The sequence below is a fragment of the Chinchilla lanigera genome, unplaced genomic scaffold (genome assembly GCF_000276665.1).
Source record: "Chinchilla lanigera isolate Chin_1 unplaced genomic scaffold, ChiLan1.0 scaffold00085, whole genome shotgun sequence".
Classification (NCBI taxonomy): Eukaryota; Metazoa; Chordata; class Mammalia; order Rodentia; family Chinchillidae; genus Chinchilla; species Chinchilla lanigera.
This window is the reverse complement of record NW_004955486.1, coordinates 1,878,834-1,895,439: the sequence shown is the minus strand read 5'-3', so window position 1 is coordinate 1,895,439 and position 16,606 is coordinate 1,878,834. Positions and strand designations below refer to the sequence as shown.

Here is a 16,606-nt window from a genome sequence, read left to right as displayed (position 1 = left end):
AAGACAGGGTCTCGCTATGTTGTTCAGACTGGCCTTGAACTCACTGTGTAGCCCCTGAACTTGTGGCGATCCTCCTCCCTCAGCCTCCCGAGTGCTGGGATTACAGCACCACGCCCAGCTTCCTACCCCTCCTTTTAAGATTTCCTTGGAGCTGCTGTCATCCTGTGGTGGCTGTCGGGGTGCAGGTGCCTTGACCATCCGGAGGTAGAGCTGAATGAGCAACCAGACACTTACTGCAGGCCCAGAAATTTCTGGAAGCCTGGAGTCTCCACAACTGCACCACAGAAATCTCGCAGGATGGCAGGCATTAGTAGGAAGGGAGACTAAACCGTTGCTGAATCTGGTCTCCAGGCGGACCTCAGGACCTGACTTACTCTCCTCCATTGTGTCCATACCTCTGTCTTATCAGTTGCTTTGAAACTTAGCTCTGAAACCTTGCATGGCTCCCTATTGCCAAAGCACTTTTCTAAGTCACCTGTAAGGAACGGTTTTTCCGTGACAAAAGGGTTTTGTGGTTAGGTAAGGTAGGGAAACAAGGTACTTTTCATCTGTCTTCTCTCCAGTCCTTTTCTTGGAGAACAGGAATTAGAGAGTGAGTAATCATCTGAAAGGCTCTGAGAGGTCCGGCCATTTAAAATCAAAATGTCTTCAATGGAATCCAGTGATCCCTGTTTGTTTGTTTTTCTTTCTTTCTTTCTTTCTTTCTTTTTTTTTTTTTTTTGAGACAGGTTTTCCTTATGTAGGCTGGCCTTGAACTAACTATGTAGCCCAGGCTGGCCTTGAATTTATGGTGATCCTCCTGCCCCAGCCTCCCAGAGTGCCATCACGCTAGGTCCCCTTGCATTTTTAAGGTTGCTGTGAAGACTTTGGGACTGCCCAGATTACCTAGGAGCGTCTTTCCTCTTTTTTTTTTCTTTTTTCTTTTTTTTGGTCTTTTTTGAGACAGGGTCTTGCTATGTAGTTCAGGCTGGCCTTGAGTTCACTTTGTAGCCCAGGCTGGTCTTGAACTCACAATGATCCTCCTGCCTCAGCCTCCGGAGTGCTGGGATTGCAGGTGTGCACTGCCACACCTGGCCCCTTGTCTTCTTTTTTGCAGTACTGGGGACTGAACCTAGGACCTCCACCCTGATCCATATGCTCAGCCCTTTTATATTTTTTTATTTTCACACAGGCTTTTGCTAAGTTGCCAGGGTGGGCTAGAATTTTAAGTCCTTCTGCCTCAGCCTCCCAGAGTGCTGGGATGAATGACATGCGTGTGCCTCCATGCCTGGCTTGATTAAGTAAACTTTTTTTTTACTGCGTCTTGATTTTTCCGTGTGTAAAATGGGGCGATAGTTGTTGATTATTAGAATTACTCGTGGCCAGAAGCAAACAACCCAGCGTTCATAACTTTCTTCTTTTCCTTCTTTTCAGCGCCTCTCATTTTTTAAAGGACATACGATTTCCCGGGATCTTGTCAAACGTAGCTTCCCATTCTGTCCGCGGGCTCTGGGTGGGGCTTGAGGTTTCGCGTTTCCAGGATGACGCCGGGGGTCAGGTGCACGGTGGGGGCGGGACTCACCCCGCTCTGCCCCGCGCCAGCCCCTTTGAGGAGTCTTGAGTTTTGTTCCCAGCGCTTTCCTCCTGCGGCTGAGAGCAGGTGGGGCTTTTTTGAAAGTGAAATACAGCAAGTCATAGGGAAAACGTAAGCCACCTGAAATCGGGGCCCGGAGGTGCGAGGTTTCAGGGTGCTCTTTTCACCTTGGCCGCGCTCGGGCTGGGCCAGCTGTGTCTGTGCAGCGCAGCCCCCTGTGGACCCCTCGTTCTGCCTCCCGCCAGCCGGGGAACCCCACCCAAAAGCCCCCCGCGGGCCTGGGCTTCCCCCTCCCACTCTTCCCTGCCGCCGAGGGGCACGGCCAAGTCCCAGCGCCTCTCTCTTCCCGGCGAGCAGGAGCCATGGACCCGACTTTCCTGCCAGGGTGCGCCCCGGAGCCCGCGGTGCACCCCGGAGTGTCCTGGGAGGGCAGGGCTGTGCCTCTTGTGGTCAGGGGGCCGCTGAGTGCGCTCAATGCGTTCAGTGGCCGAACAGTGCGATCCGCAGAGGGACCTTGGCCACCAGCAGCCCGTTGCCGTGGTAACACGGCCTGCTGGCGCTGCTGGGTCTGCAAACTGTTCTCATCCCTTTGGCAACAGCAGGTGTCAATGAACTTGACCCCGTTTTCTGGATTCTTGTAAAGCGATGACATCACAGGCAACAAAAATTCCCCGGTGGCCCTGCTGGGGAGCCCAGTCCTGCAGCCCTAGGCATCTGGGGTGGATACTGGGGGAGGGGACTGAGTCGCGTCCCCACCTGGGCCCCCTGTCCATGTCTGGGAATAACAAGGGGCCCACCCGCTCTGTGGTATTGGGGGGCTTGGGCCCTACGTGGAAAATAGGTCTCCCAGTCCTCTACTGGCTTTACTCCGCCAAGGGCAGGTGTGGGATACCCTGGCTGAGCACCCTCGGCCTCTAGGGAGAGCAAGCCAGCGCCCCCTGGTGGCAGACTGCAGCCAAACAGAAGGGTTGCAAAGTTGCCGCCCGTTTCCCAACATCCGGGCCCTTGGGGTGCAATTATTTACACACGTGGTTTTGTATTCTTGCTTTAGTTCTTGCCACCTTCACACGTACATAGTATCAGTATTATTTTATTTTGCCAAACCGTTTGCAGGTTAGGTGCGCTTCAATCCTTCCCTCCTATCCCCATGGTATCCAGCGTGGCGATCCCTCTCACGCCCCATTCAGGATCCAGCCCCACACCGCATTCAGCCATCATGGCTCTGTTCTTTTCATTCCAGAACATTCCTCAGCTCTTTATGCCTGGACTTTTTTTTGTTTGTTTTTGAGACAAGGTCTTGCTATGTTGTCCAGGCTGGCCTTGAATGTGCTATGTAGCCCAGGCTGGCCTTGAACTCATGGTGATCCTCCTGCCTCAGCCTCCAGAGTGCTGGGATTACAGGTGTGTGCCACTACACCTGGCTATGCACGGACATTTTAAAAGCGTTCAGGCCACTTGTTTTGTAGAAAGTTTGGATTTGATCCCAGTTATTGGGTAGGAATACCTCAGAGCAGACATAGTGTCTTTCTCAGTACCATTGGGCCTTTTACTTTTAATCATAATCTGCTTGTGACCAGGTGTGGTAGCACACAGCAGGGCTCCACTCTCCTCTCTTTGAGTAGTTGTTGTGTGGCCTTGGGCAGATAGCGGTTTCCTCATCTGTAACATGAGGGGTTTGGCCCCCCAGGGCTGGGGCACCGCATAAAAGGGGAGTTGGTTAAAAGCAGGCACCAAGGTCAGTTCTCCTCGGTCCCTCCACCCCGCCATGGCCCAGGCCACGGTGGCAGGAGGTTGGCGTACAATAGCAGGTCCCCCTCAGCTGTCCCAGGCCCCAGGAGCTGTGGCCCCCTTAGGCCTGATAGCTGTTGATGAGCTGCTGGGGCAGGGAGGGAGGGGAAGCCCAGGGCGGGGGCCAGAATTTCCCCACACTCTTTGCAGCCTGGCAGGGATGTACCTGGGAGATGCTGCAGGTCCAGGGTTGCACAAGGTCCTGGCAGCTCCCTGCGCCTGAGAGGCAGCAAGGAAATGAGAGGAGACACACAAATGCTTTGCGATTATGCCTGGAGATGTGAGGTTGTCCTGACTGGTTTTGGTGATGCTGGGGTGGAATCCAGGGCCTCCCACATGCTAGACAGAGCTCTACCACTGAGCTCCAGCTCTGGCCCCAGATGCTGGGTTATGTGATCATTTCAAATTAGTATGGTTACAGGTTTTGTAGATGACAAAAGAGAGGGAGAGAAAGAATGATGTAACCAGCACCCACGCAGCCCTCTTCTGGCCACACCAGCCCCTTTGTTGCTCTCTGAATGCACCGGGGTTTGTCTCAGTCTCCACACTTCTCCCAAGTGTGCAGCTGAGCCAGGCAGCCCCCTAGGCAACCAAGGGGAGAAAGCTTCTGCTCCCCCAAACCAGACAGCCCCACGTCCCACGGCTGGCCCATCTTCTCTGCCAGGAAGCACTTGGATGCTGAAGGCAAAGCTAGGGCCCTGGGACCTGGCTCCTTCTCCTCCTGGAGTTCCCCATCATGGGTCTTCCGGAACCGGAACGGGCTTCGGTATGCTCTCCTGTCGTTCCCCAGGGAGGACCAAATTCCTCCCCAGACCCCAACAGAGAGCTTCCTCTTTTCAATCTAATGATGGGGCTCAATGTTCAAAGAGCCCTAGAAACATGGTGGGGAGTCTTTCCTGAAAAAAGACAAGACCTCCATTATACCCATGTGTGAGAAGGATTCCGGAATACAAAGCTGAAGCTATACCATCTAGAAGACAACGCAGGGACATCTAAATGACATAGAGCATTTCTTAAGACAAGATACAAAGGGCTTCAGCTTCTTGAGAAGCTGAGGCAGGAGGATCACAAATTCCAGGCCACCCCAGGCAACTTATTGAGACCCTGTTTCAGAATACAAATAGTAAAAAGAGTTGGAGGTGGACTTCTGTTGTAGAGCACTTGCCTAGCATGCACAAAGCCCTGGGTTCAAGAGGAAAAAAGGCATGAACTCAAAAAGAAAAGATTGATGAATTGTATCATATCTGGTTAATAACCCTTAGTTATTGTGGTTGATCAGGCCCGCAATCTCCCAAATGAATGGATGGTGAAGGCTTACATAAATGAGACAATTGAAATGATTTTAGGGCTCCAGGAGGGTCCAACTCTCTTACAGAATTCGAGATTCTCTGGGTTAAGACCAAGACTTCCCTGGGCAGCCTGTATTTATTTGGTTTTCAAACAAAGGAAGGGGATACTGAAGAAAATGCAGGAATCTGGGCAGGACTTGGGAATCCCTCTAAGGACTTCTTCAAATAATACTTTATGTTAATTTAGGAGAACTGTCTTATCTCCAGGAAGGCTTTCACTGGAGGAGTGAGATGCCTGCAGCTACAGTCTTCTAGTTAATTGGGGTTGGAGCCGAAAGTCCTCAGCTGTGGCCTTGTCTTGTCCTTTGAGGCCTCATGGCTTCACCCACCATTGCAGGCCTCATAGGGACCAGTGACTCACAAGTAAACATGGAAAGCCTGGGCTGGGGATTTAGCTCAGCGGCAAAAGCGCCTGCCTGGCAAGCGCAAGGTCGTGAGTTTGGTTCCCGGTACCGGAGAAAAACCAAAAAAAAAACCAAAAAACAAAACAACAACAACAACAAAAAAAACATGGAAAGCTGATTGGTTAATAGAAGTCCTGCTCAGATGTGCCTCTTAGTGGTCTCCATCAGTACCGTATTAAAACTAAGGACATCAGTTCATCAAAAGATGCCAGTAAAGAAATGGAAAGGCAGCCATAGAACACAAGAAGCTGCTTCTAGTTGGTGCAGTCCTCAAAGGGTTTGTGCTTAGAACACATAAAGACAGCAACAAGAAAGGTCAGACAACATACTTAAAAAAAAAATTGGCGTACAAATTTAGCATACAAGCTGGCACGGTGGTACATACCTGTAATCCCTGCACTTGGGAGGCTGAGGCAGGAGGATTATAGAGAGTTCGAGGCCAGCCTGAGCTATACAAAAGCCATGATCTCAGTGGGCCACTTGCTATTTGTAAGAGTGCAAATGATTCTTACCGTATAAGGTTGAATTAAAGAAACCGGTTACAGGAGAACAGATTGTATGATTGACCCTATGTGAAGTTCAAAAGTAGGCAAAACTGATCTGCTCTGTGGAAGTTGGGTCAGTGGGGACCTTTGGGGCAGGAGGACACATGCTGGGTGTTGGCAAGGTCCTTCCTGTAGTTCTGGGTGCAGGGGGACCATACCCCGGGGGCCTGGGTGCCTTTCCATGTGGGTGTGTTAGACTTCAGCCAGAAACTTGTGGTGCTGGGCCAGACCCAGAGAACAGAGGTGAGGCAATTACGTTAATCCAGGAGAGAGTAAATGGGGGTCAGTGGGGCTGATGGTCCAGGGGTGGCCCAGCTAGAGGACACGGGGACTCGGGAGTTCTTGTCCTGATTTTCCTTCTGTAATGTGCACTGGGCCCAGGCCTGAGCTTGGCTGCAGGTGGACACCAGGCCTCCCAGGAAGGGGACGGCTGGAGGGAGGGTGGGTGTCTGGAGTGCTCCTGGCCTCACCAGCTTCTCTGATCCTACAGGATCGACCCCTTGCGCCCACCTGTGCCGGAGATCCCAAGCACTACTACGACAGGGCTTTGGGGCAATGCTGCTACCGCTGCCCCAGAGGTGAGTGGGGGCCTGGGGTGGGGACAAGGGGGGAATCTTTGCCCTCAGGTTATGACCCTCTGGGGCATTGGTGAGAGGGAAAAACACCTGATAGTCTTCATCCTAGTTGGCAATGCATTTTTTAAAAATTAGTGCACGAGGGGCTAGGGATTTAGCTCAGCGGCACAGCGCCTGCCTGGCAAGCGCAAGGTTGTGAGTTCAGTTCCCGGTACCGGAAAAAAGCCAAAAAAGAAAAAAAAAATTAGTGCGTGTTTGCAGCACACAATGATCACATTGGTTTTTTTTGTTTGTTTTTTTGTTTTTGCATCATTTTGCTTGGGGGCGGTTGGTCCACGCACATACCACCACTTAATTCTTTTTTCATTTCCTTCTTCTCTCCCTCCGTCGCTTGGTTCCTTTCCCTTGTGCAAAGATCTGTCTCCCTGGCAATGTGTTCTCAGAGCCATCCCTAAAGTTCTGGAGCCTCGGGGCTGTGGAAGAGCGGGTCTGGTGGAATCGGACGCTGGGTTTGTTGCAGCTGCTGCCGAAAGTCCCCCTGTGAGTTTTTGTTTTAACTCACAGCTGTCCCTTCTTGAACACTCGCCGAGTACACGCTCGCCTGAGACCTCAGCAGCATTGCTGCGTCATCTCTTGAGTTGCTGTTACCCATTTTAGTCTCATTTTGCAGATGAGGCTGCGAGCACCCTGCACAGTTCAGTAACTCGCCCGGGGTCACAGAGCTGGGACATGTGAAGCTGGCTGGGGCTGGAGCCCAGAGCCCCGTGACCCCAGAGCCTGGACTGCCCGTGTCCCCCAACGGCCCCTGATTTCTGGGTCTGGAAACCCTGTGTAGTTCTCCTCTGCTCCAGCCCAGAACTCGTGTTTGTCCCACGTGACCTGGACTGTGGCGCTCTTGGGGAGAGAGCTGGGGTCCTGGGATGCTCGCCCTCCCCCAGGACAGCGATGGCTCCCAGGAGGGGGTCAGGAAAGCCTTCTGGAACATTCTCCAAAGGATGCTTAGGCCCAAGGCGGTGAGCGGTGAGAACAGGGTCGTGAGGCATTCCGCTCCCCTGTGGTTATCATCAAAAGTCCCAAGGCCCATGCACCGGCCACGGAAGCGTGGGGACCGAGACGAGGAGGTGCTGTGGTCTCTTCCGCGAATAGAGGTCATCCTGGGGGAGGCAAGGTCTTGGCTGTAACCTAGGAGGTGGGAGGGAGCTGTAAGTGACTGCCTCGGAGCCCGGCAAGAGGCAGGCGGTGGGCCAGCGTGTCTGGAGGGCTTCCTGCGGGCCCGGGGTGGGGACCCCTGTCCACCGCTCTGTCCTCCCGTCATGCTGCTTGCAGGGGGGTGACAGGCGCTGACACACAGGCCATCAGGAGCCCCTAGACCTGGGGCCGCCGCCATCCCTGTGGGGTCTGGATGGAGCCCCAGCCAGGGGTGGGGCGGGTTGCGGGAGGAACCGGATCCTTTCTACTTCCGTGGAGGATTCCCAGTAGCTGCAGGGGGACAGCAGCATTCTGCTGGGCCCTCCTGCCTGCTGAATGGCTGCACGTTGGTTTCAAGTGGAGGTCCGGTGGGTCCTCATGCTGCTCTCCGTTCTTGGGACTCCATGGCCCCCACCCCTGCATCCACCTGAGGTATGAGTGGGCCTGCTCAGGCTGCCGCTTCAAAATTCTACAGTCGCCTGGCGTCAGCAACAGAGTTATTTCCCCTCGGGCTGGAGGCTGGAAGGTCTAAGGTCAAGGTTCCTGCAAGATCCGGGTTCCGGTGCGGCTCTCTTCCTTGCAGGCCATCAGCGGCCTTCTTGTGGTGGGAGATCTCTCTCTCCCTCCCTCGCTCACTTTCCTCCTCCTCGGCATGCACAGGCCGCCACCCAGTGGCTTAAGCTTCTCCCCTCTTGTCCTTGTTTAACCTCACGCAGTGACCTCCTAAAATCCCTGTCTCCGAACACAGATGCACTGAGGGTGAGTGTTTTAGCACATGAATGTGAGGGGGACACAGTTTGGTCCAGAACATCTCCCTCCTGTCTCCTTCCCACCACCCCCATCCCTCTACCCACACCGCTCCCATCTCTCCTCTCATCTGCTTTTCCCTTCAGCACGCCGTCCTTCCAGTGAATGTTCATTGCTTGCATTTATTATTTATTTCTTTATTTGCTCGCTATGCCGGGCAGGCTGGCCTTGGACTTGCTAAGTAGTCCAGGCTGGCCTGGAACTCATGGAGATCCTCCTGCCTCAGCTTCCCAAGTGCTGGGATTACAGGCGAGTGCCATCACGCCCAGCCTCCTGGCTTGTTCCTACAGCAAGGTCGTTTGGTGCCTTTCCGGCTTTTCCTTCCTTGGCCTTTCAAAGCTCTCAGCCCAGGCCAGTGCCCGTCCCTATGGGCTGCCCTCTCTATTGTGTCCGCCTGCTTCCTTGGCCAGCAGGGGGCAAGGGGACTGGTTCCCACAGCTTCTCCCAGAGTGATGTGACCCATGGTACTCTGTGCCTTCCACGGGGCCCCCAGTCCCAGCCACCAGGAGGGAGACAGAGCGTCCCGTCCGTCCTCTCTGACCAGCTGTGGAGGGCAGGGCTGGCGGGAGAGCGGCTTCCTCAGTGGGCCCCACCTCCCTCCACTTAGAAGCTGCGCCTGAGGAGGGGGGGCCCTCCCCCACTTACCCTCCCCCAGGCCGAGGAACACCTGCGGGACGCTTGGGAGGGGGGCGGGGCACTTGCTGGAGTTTTATTGACCCTTTGCTTCCTGTTAAGCCGCAGAGGAAAAACAAAAAACCCACAAAAACCCCTCCTTCCATGTTTTGGGGAAATTTCTGACATTTTGCTGGCGCTGTGCCCTCGGAGCTCAGCTGTGGGGCAGGGCTTGCACGTGGGCGGCGGCGGAGGAAGGAAGCTGGGAGGCCTTTGAGATTCAGAAGTTAGGGAGCCTTTGAATCCTTCCCCTCACCCAGGCGCGTAATGCCTTTTCAGCCCTCCTGACAGCGCACCTGGGCACTCCGCTTGCTTACACACTCTCGTGACAGGACGCTCTCTCCCTGTACCCCAGCAACAACCGCTACTCACAGTGGAGAGCACCCTGGGAGGAGCCCACGTGGGGCGCCACACGCCCCTTCCTACTCTACACTTTGCCTCCTGAACCAGCCTTCCTTTTTATTTTTTTTTTTTTTTGGCAGGGACGGGGGCGGTTGGTTGGTTTTTTTTTCCAGTACCGGGAATCGAACTCACGACCTTGCGCTTGCCAGGCAGGCACTGTGCCGCTGAGCTAAATCCCCAGCCCCCAGGCGGAGATAGTATGGCTAAAGGGCACGGTGGAGGGTAATTGAACCCCCATAGTGGCCAGGAAACGCAGAGAGGTGGGGACAAGAATACACCTTCCAGGTCACGCCCAGTGACCGGCCCTGGGCAGGGCCCACCTCTGAACGGCAGCTATGAGCTGACCCATCAGTGGACTCATCCTCGGAGGATGGTTCCCCCATGATCCAGTCCCCTTCAAGCACGGGAGACTCCAGGGGACATTTAGATCTAAACCACAGCAGTGCCTCCCAGAGTCTAGCTGCCTAGGGTGACACCCGAGTCCTCCCATGGGCCGCCTTCCTGGCGGGACAGCTATTGCCCCTGGGAAACCTCGTGCACTCCCCTGTCCCTCTCTTACGCTGGGGCTTGGCTGAGGGTGCCGGGCTTCCCTGTGTCCCCTGAGCTCCTCAGGGAGCTCCTCAGGCCCCTTTTGAGGCCATCCATGCTTCCCACAGGGTCCCCAGCCTGGGCATAGTGGCTGGCACCGCTTAGGTTCTCACCGAAGTCTGGCATGAAGGAAGAATGAATGTGGCCCAGGTGCTCAGTGTGCTCCTCCCTGTGACGGCCCAGGACCAATCAGGGGCCCACACTTCTACTCCCCCAGCCCCTCCCTCTGCTGGAGCCAGGCCGACGGCTCTCTCCTGCCCACCCTCACCGGAGGCTGCTCAGTGCTATCTTTATTTCTGCCTGAAAACTCTGCCAGGGTTGCTTAGGAGGAAGTATCGGGTGAGGGAGAAAAGAGAGGGGAGGGAGTGGGAGGAGCTAGGACTGATCCAAAGTAGCAAGCATTTATAGAGCCACTGCTGTATGCAGGGTTTCATGGGGCTGAGAAAGACAAAGTCTGGCTCCCAGGAGCTACTGTCCAATAGAGGAAGTGACGTACTTAATGTATAGAGGGAATCATGGTAAAATACAGCTCATGCTAGGCATGAGGGTGCACGCCTGTAATCCCAGCACTCAGGAGGCTGAGGCAGGAGGATTGCTGTGAGTTCGAGGCCAGCCTGAACTACACAGAGGTATCCTGTCTCAAAAAAAAAAAAAAAGAACTCAGAGAAGGGGTGGCCTCAGCAGGGTAAAAGCCAGAGTGCATCTATCTACCCTCTCACTCACCCACTCATCCATCCACCCATCTACCCGTCTACCCCCTGTCTCATCTACCTACCTGCCCACTCACCTGTCCGTCTACCGAACCATCCATCCACTTGTCCATCTTTCCACCTATGTACTTACTTATCTCTCCACCTGTCCATCCATTTGTCTGTCCGTCCGCCCATCCATCAAGCCAGCCAGCCAGCCAGGCAGCCACCCACTCACTCAACCCCTGTCCGTCCACACACCGCCCACCTGTCCACTCACCTACCTACCCCGCTGTCGCCTCGAGGTTACGGCCCCACTGCAGTGCTGTCCAAGCAGCTCCCTGGGACTGTAAACGCAGCAGCAGTAATGAATTAGAGGGATGGAGCTTCGGAAAGGGGGAAAGGGAGCGGAGGAGAAGACGGATGGCTGCCTCACTGAGAGCCAAAGAAGGGGGCCTTGGAGAGATGGAGCCCTGTGGGCCTTTGTTCTTGCTTTTATTGGGTGCCAAGGACCTTTGCCCCACCTGGAACTTGTCACAACCTGACTGGCTGTCTGGGCTGCCCTTGGGCATCCCCTGCCTAGGTGTAAATTCCATTAGTGGGCTTTGTGTTGTCCTTAACAGGGCCTTATCTCCAGGATGAGCAGCTGGTTGGTTAGGAGAGGACTTGTCTTTGTTTAGCTTAGAGTTAGTAAGGGGATATGTGTATGTATCTTGTAGTAATGTAGTGACACCACAGTGAATGTATATGCATACGTGTTAGTGCATAGATAGTATTTATTTATTTATTTTGTTTCTTTTCCAGTACCGGGAATCGAACTCACAACCTTGCGCTTGCCAGGCAGGTGCTGTGCCGCTGAGCTAAATCCCCAGCCCCTGGTGGTATATATTTACATGTACTGAATAAGAGCCTTCCCCAAAGTCAGGCAGTCAGGCAGCCTCCTCCCTCTTCTATCTCCCCTGCATTCTGTTGGAGGTGGGGAGGACGGCTGTCTCAGCTTCTCGGCTTTGTGCACTCGGCTCTGTCTGTGTTCTGCCTGTTAGCTCTCTTTCTCTGGTAAGTCTCTAAGGCCAACTGTGCTATCTTGTGTCTTTTGTTTTCTGTTTTTCTCTTTTCTCTACCTTTGTCTTTGAGGCTGTTCCCAGGGGAATTTCCCTAGTAAAGTTAGAAAAACTAATGAAGCCCTTATCCTATTTTCTTCTTGCCTACAGCCTTCCATTCCTTACACTTCCTTCCATCCCTCCACTCATCCATCTATCCATCCACTCATCCACTCATCCACCCACCCATCCACTCATCCATCCACCCATCCACTTATCCATCCATCTACTCATCCATCCATCCATCCATCCACTCATCCATCCATCCATTCACTCATCCATCCATCCATTCACTCATCCATCCATCCATCTACCCATCCACTCATCCACCCACCCACCCATCCATCCATTCATCCATCCACCCATCCACTCATCCATCCATCCACTCATCTATTCATCCATCCACTCATCCATTCATCCATCCATCCACACACCCATCCATCCACTCATCCATCCATCCATCCACTCATCCATCCATCCACTTATCCATCCATCCATTCACTCATCCATCCATTCTCTCATCCATCCACTCACTCATCGATCCACCCACTCATCCATCCATCCATCCATCCATCCATTGATCCACATGTTCTGAGCATATTCTCTTGACCGGGTCCCATGCAGGAGGGCAGATTATCACCTTGCCCTCACTATTTCAGTCTCAGTATCGCACCAGCTGGGAGACTCTTTTACTTGCTCATGAGAAAAAGGGGTGTCATAGTTTGAATTCCCCATAAGTAGACTGTCATGGGCTGAATTGTGTGTCCCCCGCACCAACTTATGTGGTGAATCCTCAACACCTCTGAATATGACTGCAATTGGAGACAGTGTCTTTCAAAAGGCAATCACGGTAAAACGGTGCTGCCAGGTGGGCCCAAATGCAACATGACGATGTCTTTACAAGGAGAGGACATCTGGACACAGACACAAAGACAAGACTGTGTGGGGACACAGGCAGCAGAGGGCTGGTGACAAGCCAGGGGGCTCAGCCTCAGAGGAAGCCAACCCTGTCTTCATCTTGGCTTCCTGGATTTCAGAACCGTGACACCAAAGTTGCTGTGGTGTAAGCCACCCAGCCTGTGGGCCCTCACTGTCTTAGTGCATTCTCTGTGGCTAGAGCTGAGTACCGCGGACTGGGTACTTGATAAGAATAGAGGGTTATTTGGCACGTGGATCTGGAGGCTGAGGTCGAGAGCCTGGGGCCGGCACCTGGCGAGGGCCCTGTGTGGCGGGGGTGGGGGGTGAGAATTCTATCTCAAGTCTCTTTCACTTCTTAGGAAGTCACTGATGTGGTCCTAGGCAGCCCCCCCTTACTTTAGCTAATCTGAGCCACACACCCTGAGGCCCCACCTCTAAATACTATTGACAGAAGGCTTGGAGATGAAGCTTCCAACATTGGACCTTTCGGACAGATTCCAGCCCCAGCGCCTGTCACGGCGGCCCCACCCACCGACACCCAGACTCTGAGACAGTGGCTCAAGGATAAGGAGTTCACTTGGGACTTAATCACCTCCCTGAGGCTTCTCCACGGTGCACTCAGATTGAGTGTCCATCACGTGAACTTCGGGGACACACTCCTTGCCCCTTGTGTCTGTGACACTCTTCTGTCTGCACGGTGGCTGGCTTGCCCTCCCTGACCCTGGCTAAGCTGCCCGGTGCACAGCCCCTGGACCCACCAAGAGGGATTCTTAATAGGCACCCTTCAGCCCCGTGTCCAGAGCATAGGAAGAAAGTGTCCAATGGCTCAGATAAATCCAGATGTTGGCCTCTGCTCCAGTTATCCGAGGCCAGGACTGCCCTGGACCACTGTTGCGGGTGAGGGGCATAGAGGGGGCAGTTTCCAGTTAGCCTGTGGGTAGAAAGGACCTAGGATGAGGTCCTTGCAGCAGCTGTTAGACCAGGGGTGGGTGCCCTGGGGATGTGCTCGGGGTGGGGGGAGGCGGCTGACCACTGGAGTAATCAGGAAGGGCTTCCCCAAGGGGGTGGAATCTAAAGAAGCCCTGAGGGGGCTGGAGATATAGCTCATGGCACAAGCGCCTGCATGGCAAGCGCAAGGTTCTGAGTTCGATTCCTGGTACAGAAAAAAAAAAAAAGCCCTGAGGATGAGTAGGAGCTTCCCAGGCCAAGGTGGGGGGCACGTTCAGGTTAGGAGGTGCAGAGTATGCAAAGGCCTGGAGGTGAGTGGGGATGGACCACTCCAGAACAGGGGGCGATAGGGGTGGTGGCAGGGAGTGGTTACGTCCCTTGGTCCAAAGCATGAAAGGTGATGGGCTAGCTGGGCGTGGTGGCGCATGCCTGTAATCCCAGCACTCAGGAGACTGAGGCAGGAGGATCATTGTGAGTTCAAGACCAGCCTGGGCTACAAAGTGAGCTCAAGGGCAGTCTGAACTACATAGCGAGACCCTGTCTCAAAAAGACAAAAAAAATAAAGAAAGATGATGGGCAGGAGCACAAGTGGAGGCCCGAGGCTGTGAGGAGCAGCTCTCTGAGTGGGCATCCTTGTGCCAGAGCAGCTGGGCTGGGTTCGCTGTGACCCTGACGCTGAGTCAGAGGTGAGAGGCAGTGGCGGGAATGCTGGGACAGGCGTGGGGAACATCTGGAGAACTGGGAAAGGGCTGATGGGAGACTGCGCGTGGGGTGTGTGCCAGGCAGACAGGGGCAGGCAGATCCCTGGGAACAAGGTCTGTTCACCTCCTCCACTGCTCTGGAGCCTCGGCCATGTGGTTTCTGATCACAGAGGACGCTCGGTGGGGAAGACCTGTCTGGAGAGCGGAAGAATGAAAAACAATGGGCGAACCCATGGTTCTGCTCCCTCTGCTCAGGCCTCGCTGCCTGGCTGGTCTTTGCACAAATCACGCCTGGCCTCAGGCCCTTTGCACGGGCAGTTCCTCTGCTCTCGCCCTAGTCCTCTGCATGACTGTCACCTCCTGTCTTCAGTCTCTGAGCTCTCCCTCCACGCCCCGCCGCCTCACGGCTCCTGTTTCATTGCCTGTGGAGTTCTGGGAGACACTGAAACCAACTTGCTGGTTTCCTTTGCTACCAACTGGACTCTCCCAGGCTGGAGCGGAAGATCCAGAGAGCAGGGACTCTGCCTTCCTTAACCCCTAAACAAGGCCCTGGGACATGGGTGGTGGTCAGCAAATGTGAGCTCTGTGAAAAAATACTCCCGCTGCCAAGTTCACCTCTCTGGGTGGGGTGGGGTAGCTCCTGCGGCCCGAGGTGCCCGATGCTCACCCCAGGGCAGCTTCTGGTGCGGAGACACTTTTTTATTTTTTGGGACACGGTCTCCCTCTGTAGTTCAGGCTGGCCTTGAGCACACTTTGCAGTCCAGGTTGGCCTTGAAATCATGGAGATCCTCCTGCCTCAGCTTCCAGAGTGCTGGGATTACAGGTGTGTGCCACCATGCTCGGCTCTGACAGATTTTGAAGGGACTCAGAGGGCATCTGGGTGGGGTCAGATGAGCAGGAAGTTTCCATGAGGAAATAGCATTCAGTCTGACCTAGCTGACTGCCTTGGGGATAGAGCTGGAGACGGAGGGGGATCTGTGTGTGTGTGTGTGGTGTGTGTGTGTGTGTGTTAGCTTTGCTGAGGACTTAGGTTCTATCCTGAGAGCCACAGAAAGTCTTTGAAAGTTTCAGGCAAGGAGTGATCAGGTCATATTTATCTCTCAGAAAGACTTGTAGGGTCCTAGGAATGGTGCTGCATACCTATAATCCCAGTGACCTGGGGGGCAAAGGCAAAAGGATCACAAGTCTGAGCTCAGCCTGGGCAAATTACTCTCAAAATAAAAATAGAAAGCCTGCCTCAAAATAACAGAGGTGGGCTGGGAAGTAGCTCAGTGCAAAGGTCCTAGGTTCAATCTGCAGTATCAATCAATCAACATAATTTTTTAAGATGAAAAGGATCGTTGGGTGTGGTGGCACACACCTGTAATCCCAGGACTTGGGAGGCTGAGGCAGGAGGATCACTGAGAGTTCGAGGCTAGCCTGGGCTACAAAGTGAGCTCAAGTTCAGCCTGAACTACATAGTGAGACCCTGTCTCAAAAAGACCAAAAAGAAAAAAAAAAGATGAAAAGAATCATAGCTTAGTGTTTCCTGAGTGCTATCCCCAGTACTGGGGTTGTGGGGGCACAACTTGTGGGGATCTACAGAAGTTTCCTGAGCTGGACAGTGACAGCCATCAGGCTTGTAGTTTTGAGAGAGGTCATTGTATCTTACTCTAGAACAGAGGCTCCTATCCTGGGTGCCCATGGTTGCCCAGGGTAGATTTCAGAAGCCCAAGAATCTGAACGGGTTCATTTATCTTAATTAGCCTCTAGCCAAAATTCCTTTGTGAGCAGGCATGGTGGCACACTCAGTAGGCTGAGGCAGGAAGATCACCACAAGTTTGAGACCAGTGTGGCCCAGCTAGTGAATTCAAGACCGGCTTAAATTGCATAGCAAGACCCTACCTCAAAAAACAAAACAAAACAAAAATTCCCTTATGAATTCTTTGCATTATGAATTCAGGCAACAAAACACCGCAGTAATTACTTTGTCATCAGCAGAAATTACAGACATTCTCACATTACAGTTGAAGCACATATCAGAAAATATTGTTTAGGCTCAACAGTACCTGGAAACCATGGGAGTAATACCCCGTTACTCAGCGAGGTTACGAAGAATCACACATATTTCTATTTCTATTTTGTTTAATGCTTCGATAACCATATTCCAATGTTTGCGTCCTTTGTAACTCTGTGTTTTTAGCTGAAGCATTTATGATTCTGGTGTCTAGAGCTTCCCTACTCCTAAGCACGAGTACAAAAATATTGGGCAACTCTAGATTAAGCTGGTGGTTGAAACTAAAGAGCCGAACTTTATTTTGAGCCCAAGCAAGACATAAGGAAGAGGCTAGGCTCAATTTAGGGACACCTTAAATTCAGG

General features: G+C 53.4%; 1 protein-coding gene across 3 annotated transcripts in view; it reads left to right on the top strand.

Annotated features, from left to right (window-relative positions):
• Tnfrsf8 (tumor necrosis factor receptor superfamily, member 8) overlaps positions 1 to 16,606 on the top strand; it is a gene marked incomplete in the record, with an annotated part of 70,439 nt that overhangs the window by 14,641 nt on the left and 39,192 nt on the right. For all 3 annotated transcript variants that reach the window (XM_013504326.1, XM_013504325.1, XM_013504324.1), the window contains 1 exon segment: positions 6,150 to 6,237. Coding sequence is in view for 2 of the 3 variants with exons in the window: in XM_013504325.1 (XP_013359779.1) it covers positions 6,150 to 6,237 (88 nt within the window).